Genomic DNA, 19,138 nt, shown 5'->3' with positions numbered 1-19,138 from the left:
GTCAACAAGAGAGGTGAATCGGACACAAGATTATCAGTGTCTGTGGCGAGAGAGGGTGCTAGGGCGTGACGTATGAGGAACATTACCAGGAGATGGGGCATACTGTAACTATGGCTGCGTAGTACAGCACGTATTAGATCGCAGTCTCTGTAACAGTGCGATTAAATAGTCTCTAGCATGGAAACCATGCATTACCGGACGTAAGCTGAATAGGCTTTTTTTGTTACGCATCCTCTCTGTACAGAGTGGAAAAAAATAGCCCTGTGTGTGTGTGTGTGTGTGTGTGTGTGTGGTAGTGTAGAGTGTAAGACTCTTTTGCCGGCTGTTGTGGCCGAGCGGTTCTAATCGCTTTAGTTTGGAACCGCACGACCGCTACGGTCGCAGGTTCGAATCCTGCTTCGGTTATGGATGTGTGTGATGTCCTTAGGTTAGTTAGGTTTAAGTAGTTCTAAGTTCTAGGGGACTGATGACCGCAGAAGTTGAGTCCCATTGTGCTCAGAGCCATTTTTGTAAGACTCTTTTATGTTTCGCACAGGAGCGGTTTTGGAGAGGAGGAAACCAGGAGACTGATCGAGGCGTTTGGGGAGGGGGATGTAGAGGAGCTGCTGGAACTCATCGCATCAAGGGCGGATGTGAGGACGAGGGACAGTGATGGGATGACCGCCCTGCACTTCTTTGCAGAGATGGGATACGTGGAGGTAGTGAGGAGTCTGGTGGAGAGAGGGGCAGAGGTTGACGCCAGGAACAGCAGTAACGAGACGCCCCTGCACTTGGCTGCCATCGGTGGCCACTCACCTATTGTGCGGCTGCTGGTAGCGTGTTCCGCTGACGTCAACGCGAGGAATTGTTACGAGAGAACACCGCTGCAGTTTGCCGCGTGGCATGGGTACGAAGAGACGGCAGCGTTTCTGGTGGAGGCGGGAGCCGACACGGAGGCTAGGGATACAGATGGGAGAACCTACCTCAACTGACAACCAGGAGTATGGATGCCATCACATAACTAACAGTTCTATGAATATCTATGATTTAAAACAAATGATGCTTCACTACATGAGTTTTCATTATTTTTAAATTAAAAAATACAAAAAAAATTTCATTTCTACCCATCATTATATGGTGCATACAAATGCTCTAGCAACACCTCAACTAGTATGAAACTAGGAGATATCCATAAACAAATGTAAATAACTTTTCATTTGAGGAAACCGACTAAAATAAAAGGTTTTTTGAGGGATCTTTGCAAAACTCAACAATTAGAAAATACTAATTTCATTACCGATAGACACCAGTTCTGTCTGAAACTTGAATTTCTTCCAGTGTGCAAAATATACAAACATCTTAAAATAATGAAACCAGGTGACATTTTAGACAACCGCCGACGCGTCAATTGGTGAAAACTCAGTTTTTTCAAGGCGCAAATGGAGAAATAGCGGTTGTTTCAAGTATGACACCTGGCTGATTTCCTGTAAGTTGTTTCAAACGATCTCCTGCATTACTTAATTACTGAAATCTGCTTAGTAAGAGCGTGTATAATGCAATGCTAACAGAATGTAAACTGTAGCTGTCCCCAGAGGATTACTATGTAAGACAAATGGTTAGAAACATATTATGCTTTGAGCTCATACTGAATTTACTACTTCGTCTGCAGTATAGATGTGCACCAGTCTAATTACACTGTGACACTGGTAGCCACATTTACACCACACTGTAGGTGTCATGTGCACTGGTCCCAAGGTTTACAATTAATGTGCATCTCTACAAAAGTCGAGTGCGGGCTGTAATTATTATACGGCTGTTATGGTAATGCGTTGATGCGGAACCGATTCACGCCGGAAATCAAGTTTCATATGCGTGAAAATCTGGCGCTGTACACTATGACAGTATGACATAAAAGATGTCATTTGACAAACCTTAAGGTGATAGAACGGTGTGGCTATCGACAGGATGGACTGTGTGCAGTTAGTGAAACTGCTTTATGTGAATAGGAGCAATCATAGTGCTGCATTGAGAGAGTAAGAGTAATTGAAACATATGAGGAGAGGCGCGATGTTAATAAATGGCTGAAAGAAGATAATGAAATTCAAAAACACAGGGGAGCTTGGTGTGACGCCTGGAAGAGGAAAACGTCGTATCCCAGAGGAAGCTAGTGACGAGGCTGCTGTTGCTGTAACTTACCATGCATCACATGCCCAGGGTAATGCTACTGCTCGTATAGTGTTTCAAGAACCGTCCATCCCATTGTCAACTCTACAGAACGTTTTGCGCTCTAGCTCACATTCGTACAGGTACAGGGTCCAGACGGTGCAGCATCTGAAACCTCATGAACCGCAGCAATGTTATGAATTAGCTCTTCGGTTCCGAGCCAGATTGAAGGAGGTGACAGGTGGCCAGGCAATATCCTATGGAGTGATGACATGTTAAACAACAGGTTGCAATGACACACACAGCTGCTTGGTTTGGGGTACTATTAAACTGTGTGTGTGACTTTCGTCATTTGCACTTTAGGTGTCGCTGCAATCGGCAAATAACTCAATTGAGTTCCAAAACGGCTTTATCTAGAGAAAAATGCTCTGGATCAGAAAAAGAAATCCATGTGTATTCAGTAATCGCGAAAAAAGTATGGTAGGGATGTGCCCTCTCACCAATGGGGCATTTGTTCATAAGAATTATTTAATAGTACGTGCTCAAAAATGTATCCACCCACTTCGAAGCACTTTATTGCGAGCGCATTGAATAATCGACGCAGCTGAGAAGTGTTTCCGACGTAATCTGTTGACATACATTGGTGATATGCTTAATCATGTTACCGCGAGTTGTTAGCACTTCATTATAAACTTCAATCTTCAAGCAAAGCCTACCGAGCGAGGTGGCGCAGTGGTTAGCAAACTGGACTCGCATTCGGGAGGACGACGGTTCAATCCCGTCTCCGGCCATCCTGATTTAGGTTTTCCGTGATTTCCCCAAATCGCTTCAGGCAAATGCCGGGATGGTTCCCTTGAAAGGGCACGGCCGATTTCCTTCCCCATCCTTCCCTCACCCGAGCTTGCGCTCCGTCTCTAATGACCTCGTTGTCGACGGGACGTTAAACACTAATCTCCTCCTCCTCCTCCTCAAGCAAAGCCAGAAACAAAAGTCAAGAAAGGAAAACCTGGCGGTTTTGCTGGTCAGTTGTACGTACGATCTAATACTTTCCGTGCTATGACAGAGTAATATGCCGGACAACCATGATGCTGAAAGTACACTGGTTGTCGAAAGTCCAAAGGAATGTCCACCAGCAGTACGGGAACATTGTCCTCACAGAACGTTCGATATTCATAATCGTTTAAGGTGTCATCGATAAAGAATCGACAAATGAGTTTCTCATCAACCATTCAAATACCACGGGCCCTGATATTCATCTTCGTGTAACTGTTGTCGACTTTCCACTTTCCAGTAGTAAATGTTGTTTCTATTAGTCGTACCGTGGTTTGCGAAGGTTCACTCGTCAGAGAGCAATAATCGAGGAATGAAACTGGAGGTCTCTCCGTGTTTGTTGAAACCACCACTGGCAAGATGTTACTTGGTTCCGTCTTGATTTGGGCACGAATATTCGTGGTATTTTATAGGCCCCATGACTACTTTAAGAGCCGGCCGCGGTGGTCTCGCGGTTCAGGCGCTCAGTCCGGAACCGTGCGACTGCTACGGTCGCAGGTTCGAATCCTGCCTCGGGCATGGATGTGTGTGTGATGTCCTTAGGTTAGTTAGGTTTAAGTAGTTCTAAGTTCTAGGGGACTGATGACCACAAATGTTGAGTCCCATAGTGCTCAGAGCCATTTGAACCATTTGACTACTTTAAGAGGTCGCATTACTATGACCACTTTGCCTGATCGGATCCGTCTCTTGCTTGTTGCAAATTGGTGATCCTGTGTTCACACAGCTCACATCATCCAGGACTGATTATGTGAGCACGAGAATGCATTCTCGCAATGTCCTCTGGCCACCACGATCATTCTCAATTTATTGAGATTTTGCTGTCTATTTCGAAGTGACAGGTGCATGATTGTTATCTGCCTCCATAATTTTCACCTGGACTTGTCACTATTTTGCTGTAAGGCTGCTATAAGATTCCACTAAGAACCAAATAAGAGACGTATTTCTCCAGTCCGAGACGACTGAAAGCTGTTTCGAATTCCAACGGTTTTCCTACACCATATTAGGCATGGTGACGTGTTTATGGCGTTTTCGTATTTTTCTGCAGCCTCTCTTTCTTCTTTTAGCCGCACGGAGTAGCCGCACGCTTTGAGGCGCCATGTCACGGATTGCGCGGCTCCTCCCGCCGGAGGTTGGAGTCCTCCCTCGGGCATGGGTAGGTGTGTTGTTCTTAGCATTAAGTTAGTTTAAGTAGTGTGTAAGTCTAGGGACCGATGACCTCAGCAGTTTGGCCCCTTACGAATTCACACACATTTGAACATTTTTCCCTCCTTTTATGAAGTGGTTGGCCAATCGAATGATTTTTAATTTCAAATATAGCTCGTACTCCTTCCTTCTTCTGTTTACTTCTCAGAAAATATACGTTCTAATCTATTGATTTACTGAGGCGTTTAATTTCGTGTGCCAGCCTTCGACGGCATTCATGGTCTTTTGCTATTAGTTAAAAACATTCCACGTTTAAATTCGATTTCATCAACTCTTTTGGGTTGGAGATTTGACACTGCGGCAGGACAGTCGGAATTTCCGGTATCCCTGCATAACCCTGTTAATCGCTGTTCTTGCATTTTCCTGCAAAGGTAATCGTTACAGTGAAAATTACAACTCGAAAGGAATGTTTCTCGGAATACAGTTTTCATAGCTTTCATTGTAGCAATTTCAAAGTGTAGCACCGCAGTTAAATGCATCTTATTTTTCAGTCCAGAAAGAGGTCTTCAATGTGTCTTTTGACTTTTCTCTGGTAACAAAGTAAAGAAGAGGTAATACTTGTCTCTCTTTTTCTGTGCTTCTGATGTAAAGTATGCTGGTGTGCATTTGTTTGAACCGTTTCGAACAACTCTGCAATATTTCGTCCGTAGGAACTGTTCCATTTTCACGCGGTATTTTCTTTGCTTCTTCCCAATCGAACATCAGGATTCTTTCATGAGGAACAGACCTATCGTCAGTTTTCAAAGAAGTGATACCGTAAGTAAATTTCAAAATGTTTTCACCCTGAAACTTCCTGGCAGATTAAAACCGTGTGCCCGACCGAGACTCGAACTCGGGACCTTTGCCTTTCGCGCGCAAGTGTTCTAGCATCTTTTTTTTTTTTTTTTTTTGGTTTTTGTTTTTTTAATTTTTTCTTCTTTTTTTCACTTTTCTTTCCTTTCTTTTTTTGGATAAAAACTAAATCTGCACTAATAAAATCACAAAATGCGTACGTGAAACAAATGGACATTTTTTTAATAGCCAGCTATCCTAGCCACTTTTTTAACAAAAATGAAAAAAAAGGAAAAAGGATTTTGGAAGTTTTGTTTTCTGCTTTTTTTATTTTGATTTTATTTTATTTTTATACAAATGGATAAAACGAAGGCCGTTCCTCCTCGGCTACCTAAACAGAATAATAGGAAGTCGTCCCGTTACGACAAAGGATGCTCCATACTAAATCCCGCTGCGAATTTTTCGATGACTGTCGTCTCGTTGCTGTGTTGTTTCCGTTGTTTCAACAATCTCCTAAAAAAGGAACTGGGAAGAGGTGCTATGGTTATCTTCTCATGTTATCGATAATCCAGCTGCGAGGCAGATAATGGAATTGGCTCCACAGAAAATTAGAAAGATATTGCCTATATTGAGGGTTCTTGACGATCGCACAATGTCGTTCGTTGAGGTAATACCAAAAATCGGGTACTGTCTTTACGCCATTTCCGAATAGGTAGTGAACAGCGTGGCCGCTGATCCACGTCACAGAGGTCGTTTTTGCTCTTGGGAAATAAATCTTGTCGGGGAAAAGAAGTGATCGGGTAGTTATCCTGTCGGGAGTCGTGCGTGTGAGAAAAGCCAATATCTGACGCACCAAATACCAAAAGTCGTTTGCCGACCCGCATTCGAAACGATGTTCATCCGTGTCAATCACTTGGCATGTGGCACACAAGGGTGAATCAGCGAGGTGGATGTGATGTAGGCGGGACTGGCACAAATGTTTCCCATTAACAGTTACGTACCATGCAGATTGCACGTCAGTGTCATGGGTGGTGGTATTCACTGCCTGCCACACAGCACGCCAATTTGTAGTGGGGTGTTTGCTTTCAATCACATTCGGCGTCCTGTTCATTTGCATGGCAGCATATATCGCCCTCGTCATCATCAAGCGTGTGGGTAGTAGTGCGGTGCGGATGTAGCTTAATTCAAGGAAGAATTGCCTAATGTAGAAGAAAGGTGCTGGAATGTCCGACATCATCACAGGGGGTGCGAGTGAGATTGGTCGTAAGGCTTCCAGTAAGAGACTTGTGAGGCACATCGGACTTCGTCGCCACAGTTGCAGGTGACAGTTGACGAACAGGGCCTTCGCTCTGTTCTGAACATGACAAAGGCCTAAACCCCCTCTGCTCCTCGGGAGGATTAGGGACTCGTAACGAATCTTAAATAACATGCCCGTATTAACAAATGATCCCAAAACCGCCAATATGCGGTGAGCCAGGGTAGGTGGTATCGGGAGTATCTGTGCAAAATGGGGGATACGTCACGCAAAATAGACGTTAGCATATCGTGTTCGTCGCAGGAGGTCTAGATGTCTCAGACGGTGGTCACTTATTCCTGCTCTCATATGATTCAATAAACGCCTGTAGTTAAGGGCTGTTGAACGCTTCATCTCAGATGTGAAATCAGTGCCAAGACAGCGGATTGTGTCACTGATTCGTAGCGGTGCGACGCTCTCGTCGGGTAGGCCTCTGATTATGGACAGGGCGTGTGATTTGTGGAGATTGAGATTGCTCCCCGATGCCGCGCCGTAGGTCGCGACCCACGCCAGTGCTGCACGAACATCGTCATTATTGCGAAGAAGGAGTACCAGATCACCCGCATAGGCAGTGCAGCAAAAAGTGTGTCCACCAAGGGACATCCCAGTCAGGCGTTGTCGGAGGCCGCAGAGGAGTGGTTCCAAGACGAGGGCGTACAATACCGCCGAAAGAGGGCAGCCTTGTCGCACCGATCGCTGGATCTGTATCTGCGGCGTGCGACGGCCATTATATAACACCTTGGACGTAGCGCCGCGTAGGAGACGCATTAGTACATTAACTATGACGTCCGGATACCCCATGTGTCGCAGTACCTCCATCAAAAATGTGTGGTCGACTCTGTCAAAGGCCTGGCTAAAGTCGAGTGAGGCCAAAACTCCTGGCAGTTGGCGAGCTTTGGCTAGCCCGATCATATCTCTATATCGGCACAATGCAGTGCGAATATTACGGTCACCACCTAACGATACCTGGTCCTGCGACACAACACATCGTACTGATCGCTTTAGGCGTGCCGCTAGAAGCCGGGTGAAAATCTTCAAGTCACTGTTGAGTAAGGTCAAGGGCCAATAGTCACTGATCCTGGATCTGCCTCGTGGTTTGTGTATGGGCACAATCAGTCCTTCTAGGAAGGCCCCAGAGATCTGCGTCGTGGGAGACATAAGATCGCGGCAAATATCAGTCCATGTTGCTGCCAGTAATTGTTGATATGTCCGGTAAAATTCCAAAAGAAGGCCATCAGGTCCCGGGGACTTACGACCAGCCCCAGCCTGTATTGCTTCAATGATTTCGTCTTCTGTTACATCTGCAGTCAAATTCGCTGCCGCTGTCGGATAAATCGTGCCATAAGTGAGTTGAGAGACTTCGGCGATCACCTCTGGGGGATGTCGATGTTCCGAGTACAGCCTAGTGTAGTGAGCATGAAGGGCGTTTCCTATGTCGCGCTGGGGATCAAGGCGTCGTCCGTCTTCCGTCGTGATAGCTTGGATCAGTGTCCTGCGTCGGCGCCGTCGTTCTGCAATGACGTGGTACATGGACGGTTCCTCCTGGGCCACTCTGTCTTGAGTGCGCGCTCTGACAATCACACCCTCAAGGTGGTAACGTGTTAATCTGATGATCTGTGCCTTGGCACGGTTCGCCGTCACCTGCCGTGCAGGTGACTACGGCAGTGTTGTACATTCCCTTAAGATGCTGTAGTAAAAGTCCATGGTATGTCTCTTCCATACTGCAACATCTCGGCCGTAGCCTATCAAGGTCTTCCGGAGGGCTGTTTTGGCGCAGAGTAACCACCACGACAGTGTAGACCGGTAGGTGCCACGCCGGCGGCTACAAGAGTCCCACGTGTTCTGTATAAGGCGGCGGCATTCCTGAGAAGCTAGGTGGGCGACGTTCAACTTACAAGGACCACGGCTGTGCCATACCTTCTAACGGCCGAGGGTAATATCGCTGATGTAAGCTTCGTGGTCAGAAAAAGCTGTGGGCCAAACTTCGGCAGCTCTTGTCCCCACAGCTATGGAGCGCGAGATGCAAATCCGGTCGATGCGGCTGGAGGAATGGCTGGTGGAGTGAGTTAATCCGGGCCGATCGCCACATACATGTTCCCACGAGTCCACCAATTGAAGATTATTTATAATTGTCGTAAGTTCTGCGTAGGGAGAATGATGTGGTAACTGATCCTTAGGTGCTTGGCTACAGTTGAAGTCCCCTCCGATTATCAAGGCGTCCTGACGGCCCATAAAGAGGGGCGTGATTGTATGAGCGAAAAAGGTGGATCGTTCGCGACGCCGACCAGATCCTGACGGTGCATAGATGTTAATAGGTTTGACTCCTTGTATAGTAAGAGCCATGCCTCTGGCGTCAGGGAGATACTCGACGTCTTCTGCGGATATACTTTCACGGAGGAGGATCGCCACACCACTGTCATTGGCAGACGCATTTGAGACCCAAGTCTTGTAGCCATAGGGTTCCTTGAAGTCTGCGACATACACCTCTTGGAGGAGGGCAATGTCGATGTCTGCTGCGTTGAGTAGATCCTGTAGCATCGCTAGTTTATGTCGGGCACGTATGTTGTTGATGTTAATCGTCACTTGACGGTATGTCTGGTCAGCCAGTTCGGCAACTGGGTTGTGTAGGAGGCCAGGTGTGGGCGGCAGGGCGGCCCCACGGAGGCTGACGATACAGCCGTAGTCACTGTGGTTCGTTGGTGCTGGGTACAGCCGAGGGAGCATCTCTGCCTTCGGCGTCCTCCTGGTGCTGTGGCTCCTCCTCAACATCATCCGCCCAAGAATCAGATGCAGCAGTTGGTAACTGTTGATTAGTGCTGTCAGTAGAGCGCTTGCGCGCATGTTCAGTAGCAGAAGTGATGTTGTCAGACCGAGGCGAAGAAATTGTATCCAGCGTAGCATCGTGATGGGAAGGGTGAGTTGTGGTGGTAGTCCTGAGTGTCGTCCGACGCCGGATGTTCGTCCGGGTCACACATCCGAAGCAGTCAATCACCGGATGGCGTATGGCGCCGTTTCTTGCGTTTTCGAGGGGACCGTTGTTTCCGGACATGTTGTTCTGTGTCAGAGTGAGCGCGACAATCCTCTGATGCGGTCTCCATTGGTAGGAAGGCAGAGGTCGGGACAATTTCCGTTTCTACTTCCATCTTCTCGTTAGGCTCGTTTTGGTGGCACAATTGATCACTGTCTTGAGGCAAGTCTGCCGATGACGTCGTAGAGGGGGATATGCTGTCCGCCACACTGTCATCGACCACTGACTGCAATATGGTGTTACGATCCTGGGCAGGAGCAGCTGTTGCGGCTGCAGCCGCTGCGTACCTGATGGGGAGTGAAGTAGGCGTCGCCGGGGATGGAACTTCACCAACCGGTGTCTGAGTCAGTCGGCGATGAATGCAGGCCGATCGGACATGTCCTTCCTGGCCACAGCCGGCGCAAGTACGCGGTTGTCCGTCGTACATGACAATGGCTCTGCAGCCGCCAATTACTAAATAGGACGGCACATGTTTCGTCAGTTCAATCTTAATTTGTCGCACCCCATTCAGACGGGGTACGTCTCAAACGTTTCCCATTTTTCAGCCAAGTGGCTTAGCACGTTGCCGTAGGGTTTGAAAGCTGTCATCACAACATCCGGCGGGACTTCGAATGGCAGCTCGAAGACCCTCAGAGTGCGAAGGACTCATCCAGCGAGGTCGATCGTGACAGTTCCTATGTTACCATCAGAATGCTTAAATTGAAGTCCATGAGCGTGTCGGCACACAACATCAGTGCACGCCTTTTCATTGATCAGTTTTATGTAGACGACACTTTGTGTTATAGAAAAGTGGATCCCAATGATGTCTTGAGGTGCAATATGAAGTTCTTCCCGGATGAAACTTTCAATGTCAAGTGCTCGAGGTCTTGCGTATTCGCTTGAAATGTGATCTTAATTGTGGACTTGCGATACGAGTGCGCCATGGCACTACAGAGACACGGACGCGTGATACTCGCCGCAGCGAAAGGTAAACAGTACACACTCGCGCGCGCGGTGCTCCAACTGGGGGACACAGGCACGACCACCTTGCCCCACCGCTGCTAACAGCGGACTGGGAAGTGTTTAATGTGTCTTTTAACTTTTCTGTGGTAGCAAAGCAAAGAAGAGGTAACACCTACCTCACTTTTTCTGTGCTTCTGATGTAAAGTGTGCTGGTGTGCATTTGTTTGAACCGTTTCGAACAACTCTGCAATATCTCGTCCGTAAGAACTGTTCCATTTTCACGCGGTATTTTCTTTGCTTCTTCCCAACCGAACATCAGGATTCTTTCATGAGGAACAGACCTATCGTCAGTTTTCAAAAAAGAGATACCGTAAGTAAATTTCAAAATGTTTTCACCCTGAAACTTCCTGGCAGATTAAAACTGTGTGCCCGACCGAGACTCCAACTCGGGATCTTTGCCTTTCGCGGGCAATTTCTCTACCATCTGAGCTACCGAAGCACGACTCACGCCCGGTCCTCACAGCTTAACTTCTGCCAGTATATCGTCTCCTACCTTCCAAACTTTACAGAAGCTCTCCTGCGAACCTTGCAGAACTAGCACTCCTGAAAGAAAGGATACTACGGAGACATGGCTTAGCCACAGCCTGGGGGATGTTTCCAGAATGAGATTTTCACTCTGCAGCGTCATTGTTAGTCTCAATAATTTCCCTTCTTGCTTTATACAATACAGTTTTGGAATTCTCATAATTTGGCTCATTTGCGAAAAAATCTAATCTTTTATCTACAAATCTGGAAACTACTCTTCAAAAATTTGGAACACAGGCACTATATTTTCTTCGTGACTCTTTTCCCGCAGCTACGCAATCGTTTCTTAATCTGCACATCTGCTTCGTCAGGTGGGCAAGAATGCTGCTCTTCAGCAATGATTCTGCCATTTACAGTTCTAAACGGCCTCGACACTTACTCACTCGGAATTTACAAAACATAGCTCGTATACTCATCACATTACCTGTGCATCTGGTAACAATGAGTATTCTTGAGAAGACAGGGCTTCCCTTTCGTTGTTGGAATTATTTCCATTACTAATAGTGTCCAGATCTTACGTGGTTTAAACCTACGAAACTATACGGAAACGAAGACCTTAGACAAAGGCACTGCGCGACTGGCGGCGATAACGTATCCGCCGTTGTTGATCGACTGACGTAAATCTGAAATCGGGGAGGCTCTGGTGTGAATAAGTACGGTGCGAAACTGCCTTGGTCGAAAGCCCCACGGTAACTGAGGCAGCTCCAAAGAGTAGGAAACACGACAGGTGGAAGTCCACGTACGCAACTTATTACCGTAAAGCGCTCGCCTGTGGTACGTCTGTGAGAACACTTGTGCGATAGGCACAGGAGACATTTTCTGATACAACAACGTATACTCAAACCATCGGATTGGGAATATATTGTGTGTCGAAGGCTAAAATGTTTGAAAGATGGAATCAGCTTTCAATAATTGCACGTGTTTCCCCACCACTCATTTTATTATACACTCCTGGAAATTGAAATAAGAACACCGTGAATTCATTGTCCCAGGAAGGGGAAACTTTATTGACACATTCCTGGGGTCAGATACATCACATGATCACACTGACAGAACCACAGGCACACAGACACAGGCAACAGAGCATGCACAATGTCGGCACTAGTACAGTGTATATCCACCTTTCACAGCAATGCAGGCTGCTATTCTCCCATGGAGACGATCGTAGAGATGCTGGATGTAGTACTGTGGAACGGCTTGCCATGCCATTTCCACCTGGCGCCTCAGTTGGACCAGCGTTCGTGCTGGACGTGCTGACCGCGTGAGACGACGCTTCATCCAGTCCCAAACATGCTCAATGGGGGACAGATCCGGAGATCTTGCTGGCCAGGGTAGTTGACTTACACCTTCTAGAGCACGTTGGGTGGCACGGGATACATGCGGACGTGCATTGTCCTGTTGGAACAGCAAGTTCCCTTGCCGGTCTATGAATGGTAGAACGATGGGTTCGATGACGGTTTGGATGTACCGTGCACTATTCAGTGTCCCCTCGACGATCACCAGTGGTGTACGGCCAGTGTAGGAGATCGCTCCCCACACCATGATGCCGAGTGTTGGCCCTGTGTGCCTCGGTCGTATGCAGTCCTGATTGTGGCGCTCACCTGCACGGCGCCAAACACGCATACGACAATCATTGGCACCAAGGCAGAAGCGACTCTCATCGCTGAAGACGACACGTCTCCATTCGTCCCTCCATTCACGCCTGTCGCGACACCAGTGGAGGCGGGCTGCACGATGTTAGGGCGTGAGCGGAAGACGGCCTAACGGTGTGCGGGACCGTAGCCCAGCTTCATGGAGGCTGTTGCGAATGGTCGTCGCCGATACCCCAGGAGCAACAGTGTCCCTAATTTGCTGGGAAGTGGCGGTGCGGTCCTCTACGGCACTGCGTAGGATCCTACGGTCTTGGCGTGCATCCGTGCGTCGCTGCGGTCCGGTCCCAGGTCGACGGGCACGTGCACCTTCCGCCGACCACTGGCGACAACATCGATTTACTGTGGAGACCTCACGCCCCACGTGTTGAGCAATTCGGCGGTACGTCCACCCGGCCTCCCGCATGCCCACTATACGCCCTCGCTCAAAGTCCGTCAACTGCACATACGGTTCACGTCCACGCTGTCGCGGCATGCTACCAGTGTTAAAGACTGCAATGGAGCTCCGTATGCCACGGCAAACTGGCTGACACTGACGGCGGCGGTGCACAAATGCTGCGCAGCTAGCGCCATTCGACGGCCAACACCGCGGTTCCTGGTGTGTCTGCTGTGCCGTGCGTGTGATCATTGCTTGTACAGCCCTCTCGCAGTGTCCGGAGCAAGTATGGTGGGTCTGACACACCGGTGTCAATGTGTTCTTTTTTCCATTTCCAGGAGTGTATTTCATAAGATTACTTTTAATTAACTGCTGAGTTCTATGTTCCAGTGTGACGGACTTTCATCTAAGCACGTTGTGGCTTCTTTTCTCTTCCCCCCTTCCACCCCTTCTACTGGTGAATTTATTCGCTATTACGATATGAACGACGCCATTGACAGTTTATGTAAATATGTCAGCACATTGGCTTATATGGAGTCTCTCTCTCTGTATTTTGTGGTTTTCCACTGTACTTTACGGTATAGTATGAATGATGTTCTCACTGTTTCATGTACATACTTGAGGACAGCAATATATATATAAGCAACCCCTCTCTCGTCCCCTCTTCTCCATTTCGTGGAACATACCACTTTTCTGTAGGTTATTTCGTGTTGTTCACAACGAAGGCGCGGTTAATACAGAATAATATAGTATATATTTTAGCTACGTAGGTAGTCGCTGCTCATATATACATTAATGAATGTTGCAAAACAGAGTGGACCTGTTATTATGTTTATTTAGCTATGGCTTTATAACCGATGTTACCGTGTCTGGTGCAACTGTGATAATGTCCACTCCTTTCCTGTATCGTTAATTTCCCCTCTTTAACTGGATTGGTGGTATTCTACGTTTTGTAACACTGATATGCGCTGAATGGTGTTTCTAGAGACATATGCCTTTCATGTCATGATTATACAAATCACGTTTAATAGTGCTAGCTCAATCTGATCTACATTTGACATTCATGTTATTAGGTTTAGATAGCTATGACATTGTAATGTTATGTGTGCTGTATTTTTGAAACTGAGCATTTAATTATCCTGTTGCTTACACCATGAGCAGAGAACAATTTACAATGCATAAGTATACATTATAATGTGCCATTTCCAAACCTGTCTATTAATAAAGGTGATGGGAGAGATTTCTGTAACTACCGACCTGTTTCACTGCAGACACTTTCCAAAAATTATGAGAAGGTGATGTATTTTCTACTGTTATTTAACCTGAGTAATAATAATATCACTGGAAAATTAGGCTAAATCAGAAAATAGCTCCAGATGCTACTTTCGGCGGCCCATCTGAGGCATTTCACCGCGTGAATCACAATATTCTCCAGGATAAAATGAATGTTTATTGGATTGATGATATTGCCAAACAATGAATAATATCATAACTAACCAAAACAATGTAGAAAATTGTACTCAGTAATTCAACTAAGTAATCCGTGCACATTATTCTGAGATGGAAGAACTCAGATACAGGGTTGTCCAAGGCTCAAACTTAGGTACACTACTGTTTCTTACAAGTGTGAACGATCTCCTGTCTAATGTATAAGAAGTAGAATTAGTTCTTTTTTTGCAGGTGAGAGTGATACTGTAATCAATCCAAGCTTATGTACAGAAACAGATGAAATGGTAAGCAATGTTCTTAAAAGTAGGCATGTCATTGACTGGCTTACAGCGAACGGTCAAACCCTCTGTGTTAAGATTACTAAGTGTCCATATTGATTAGAATTTAAATTGTAGTAAGCAGATTTGGGAAATTTTGAAACAACCTGGTTCAGCCACTCTTGCACATAGAATCATTGCAAACCTTGGGTAGCGACAAATCTGTAAACTGTCATATTTGCCATATGTTTATTTTGTAGTGTCCTATAGATTAATCATGCAACTCAAGTTTAAGAAAGAAACTCCTCGTTGCCCAAATATGGGCCGTAAGAATAGTGTGTGATGCTCACTCGCATTCACCTAGTAAATATCTGTATTAGAAGTTCTGACTTCTGCTCTCAGTATATTTAGTTCCTTGTGAAGTTTGTTGTAAATAATCCACTACATTTCAAAAGTAACAATGATGTACGAAATTACGGTACCAGAAGGGAAAATGATATTCATTACTCCACACTCAGTTGGTCTTTTGCATAAAATCGGGTACACAATGTTGCATCTAAAATTGATAACTTACCCAGTTGTATAAAATATGACACACAGTAACATATAATTTGAAAACAAACCGAAACTTCATTTTATTCCATAGAAGAACTTACATGACTGCAATGTGTAAAAAGTGATGGATAGGAATTAGTAACTCACATCCACTTATTTTTTAAAACACTTTCGTGTAGGTTCAGCATGCAGCCATACGTACAAATTAATTTGTGATGTGAATGTAAGCTAACTCATTCCACATCATTACGATTTATCATGCACATGATCCATGAAACCAACCAAACAGTTATTATTATAGACAGTGATCTCTAAATAAACCGGCAGTGTCTTTGGTAATACCTTGGATATACGTTGGAACAGCTGTTTTTGACTTCAGTCTGCATGTGAACATGTCGCGAGAATAAGCTGATGTACATATTGGGAATTACGTGTATTCCCAACCGTTGTACATTAAGTACGTTCTTATGTTGTAGCGTACATGAGTCTACAGCATGTATTATAAACGTTCTGTTCCCATTAATACAAATTATGATAATATTTACAAGTGGTTCTACATGTGGGCTAGTGGATTGATTTGTGTATCAGATCTGTTGCAACATGTTGCATAGTGGTTATCTGAATGAAAATACTATAGGCTATATCAAATTGATAAATCTGTCGTTTGGTGTGGTTTTGATACAGATTTTATACATTCCCAAGTTAATCGAATTTTTCAGCTTTTGTGGTCTTGAACTGATGGGTCTGTGAGATGTAGGGTGTTGTGAGGTGGGAACGTTGCTGTTGGTCAGCTGTCACAGTGATATGTGGCCAGTGAACAGTATTTTGCTGGATAAGGCAGTATACTCAGTATACTCAGTATAACAGACGCGTACCACAGCTATAGCTCACAGTCTGTAGGACTGTTAAGTGCATCACTAAATAATTAAAATTTCATTCGCCATGTGCTACATATGGAAATTAATTTCCATGTGATGAATCCACTGATGCAGTAAGCTTAATGTAGTTTTAACCATTCTGTCACAATCCTTTTATTAATAGTTTGAGAAAACGGATTCCTTTGTTTCATCATTCACTTTTCTGCACTCTTACTTGATATCTACGCATAGTCATTAACAAGAGATTCAAAAACCTAAATCAGTCTATTCTTGGCAGCCATAGGACACACATAACAGCCGAGACTGATTCGTTCTGGAATCTGCTCTCTTCAGAATACATCTCATAATTCGTTGCTTGGAAAGTTCTCAGTGCGCTACCTCCTGCCAAATACTTTGAGCTTCTTCGGTGGTATCATGTATAGGTAATTTGTTTTTCCAATTTAGACACTAAATGTCATCAAGTGATCCTCGGTTCCTTTTCCAGTCTCCATGTGTAATTTACATAACTGACGAAAAAGAGGTGAAGTGTGAGAGTAGCAATCTGAAAATAGTTATTACCATATACTTACAAATTTGTCAATTTTTTATAATACGCATCCTGTAGTGCCGCTAATTACCATTCTGTTCCTCAGTTCCATGGCGTGGTAATAGAGATCTGCATTCATATATTGCTTACAATTTCTTAGAACTTCGATTTGCAACATTAAAACCCTCCTTAAAATGTTGCTACGTTGTCAGCTGAGAAAACTCTAGCATTCCTTATTTGTTTTGTTATTCCTTATTGTTTATGTTACATACATCATGACTATCAGCCGAGAAATAATACTTACCTCCCGCCATCATTGCAAGCACATAGTTATTGACAATTTCTTCGCTACAAATTGACGTTATTTTCATCGCTACAACTAAACAAAAACTATTGCTAGTTACTTCACAGCGCAATTTCAGCTGATTAAGTTCTTCACTTTGCATGTTTCATTTAATTCAACATCTCTTTATTTCCACTTGTTGAAGTTTAGAATGACATAAATTCCAGGATTGGAATAGCTTTCCCTTAAGGTCAGTAATCGCTTTGTATAATTCCCTACACGTTGTGATAAGAGTGCTAATTCGACTTACTACTATATTATAGCTCACCAGCAAACATCATTCACTGTACATCAACTAGGTTGCCAATATCTTACCAGGATACGAATGCATACAACATGGATACGACATGTGCCTGGCCTGCCAGCTCCGCCTCCGCCGCCGCCGTGGGCGCCACACACGCGCGGGCTGCTCCTCCCACCTGTGGGGCAGAAACACGCAGCTCAGCGAAGGCTCTCACAAAAACCGCCTGCAGTTTTTTTTCACCCTTTCGGAATGTGTCTCCCGTCGCCACACAGGCGCGCAGGAGTCAACAGTTAACAGTTCTTCCAACGCAGAACCTGCAGCACTTTAGTGCTGCTGTTTACAGGAGGGCTTGCGATTTTCTAAGCCTTCTGGTGGGTATTGCTTTAAATTGTTCGAAAAGCTTGTACAACATTTTTGTAATAACTGCTCGGAGTTGGTCAGCAGCTTCATGTCTAGAAAGAGTGGAAGGATATCAGGTTGGCTGAGTTGAGAGCTCAAATCAGTGCACAGAGGTTTGCTAATATTGAGGTAGAAGATGTCAACGACTCTTTGGTGGGTGTCCAGCCTCACCCATTGCTGGAGAGTGTATTGTTTTAGACATTTCTGGCAAAGCGTCCAGTGATCATTCATACATAGTCTGTGACAGTGCTGGTCGTGCAACATTAAGCAGGAACATTTTGTTCCTCTGCAAGCAGAGGTACAAATTTATGCTTCTCTGTGGAGCTTTAGGCATTCCAAAATGCTCACTTATGACTGCACTCTTGGGTCAAGCGTATGGTCTTTGAAACTTTATAAACAGATTGTCTTTATTCGTGAACGGACTCTGTACTTGAGGAAATTCGAATGTAGGAGTTTTCGGTTGCAACCAGATGTCCTCCGTTTAGTTAAGTTCACATCTGCACATCACATATCGTTTTCACGACCACAGTCTTCTGCTGATCGATGTGGCTGACTTTGGGCTTTACTCGACTGCTATGATGGTATACGCACCACGACTTGAGAAATAAGGAACCGTAACTATAAATGTATTCAATTGCATGAGGTTGTTCTCTGAGCTCTTTATTTTCAGCGTCAGTGAGGGTGGAGATTTTACTAGCAAAGAGACCACAGAGTATCAACGTTTTAGGTCCCCCCTGCGGGTCCGGGGATTAGAATAGGCCCGCGGTATTCCTGCCTGTCGTAAGAGGCGACTAAAAGGAGTCCATCCCCCTCACGGGGGTAGTTCGCGCCTGCGTCCGGAGACGGACGGTTCCACGACCTATCGTCGTGGTCCTTTTGGTTTTTTCACTTCTCGTTTCTTCCTTCCTTTTGTTGGTTCCTTTCTTTGCTCTTCTCCACCTCACTGTCTTCCTTACTCTTTCCCTTGCCTTCTCCTTGCCTTCTCATTGCCTTTTTCTCCTTGCCTTCTCATTGCCTTCTTCTCCTTGCCTTCTCATTGCCTTCTTCTCCTTGCCTTCTCATTGCCTTCTTCTCCTTGCCTTCTTATTGCCTTCTTCCCCTTGCTTTCTCATTGCCTTCTTCTCCTTGCCTTCTCTGGTCTCCGCCTCGGCGTTTGAGACAGTCTGTCCTCTTTCTCCCTCTCTCTCTTCTTTTTCCTCTTCTTCCTTCCTCCCTGTGCGTGTCTGAAGGCCGACCCACGCGTTCGCACGCGTAGCCGGTGACGGGGTAACGCGTAAGTCCCCGCCCTGGGTAGACATGTAAGGCACGCGCGTACCCCCTGGTAAAGGCCAGGCCCGGGGAGGGGTGATTGCCTGAGCTGATACCTTCTGACCATGCCGATTGGTCCCTCCGTCTGTTTCTCGGGAGGTGTGACCTGAGGTGTAAACATTCACCTAAGGCGGGAGTG

At 45.7% G+C, this 19,138-nt stretch overlaps 1 protein-coding gene across 2 annotated transcripts in view; it reads left to right on the top strand.

Annotated features, from left to right (window-relative positions):
- The window catches only part of LOC124621973 (serine/threonine-protein phosphatase 6 regulatory ankyrin repeat subunit C-like), a 42,115-nt gene extending 40,950 nt beyond the window's left edge, over positions 1-1,165 (top strand). For both annotated transcript variants that reach the window (XM_047147519.1, XM_047147511.1), the window contains exon 3: positions 536-1,165. In XM_047147519.1, coding sequence (XP_047003475.1) covers positions 536-971 — 436 coding nt within the window. In that variant the 3' untranslated portion in view covers positions 972-1,165. The remainder of the gene's footprint in view (positions 1-535) is intronic.
- The last annotated feature ends 17,973 nt before the right edge of the window (positions 1,166-19,138 follow it).

This window comes from Schistocerca americana, chromosome 1 (genome assembly GCF_021461395.2).
Source record: "Schistocerca americana isolate TAMUIC-IGC-003095 chromosome 1, iqSchAmer2.1, whole genome shotgun sequence".
NCBI lineage: Eukaryota > Metazoa > Arthropoda > Insecta > Orthoptera > Acrididae > Schistocerca > Schistocerca americana.
Note: the sequence above shows the minus strand (reverse complement) of the source record. Positions and strands in the feature narration are given on the sequence as shown.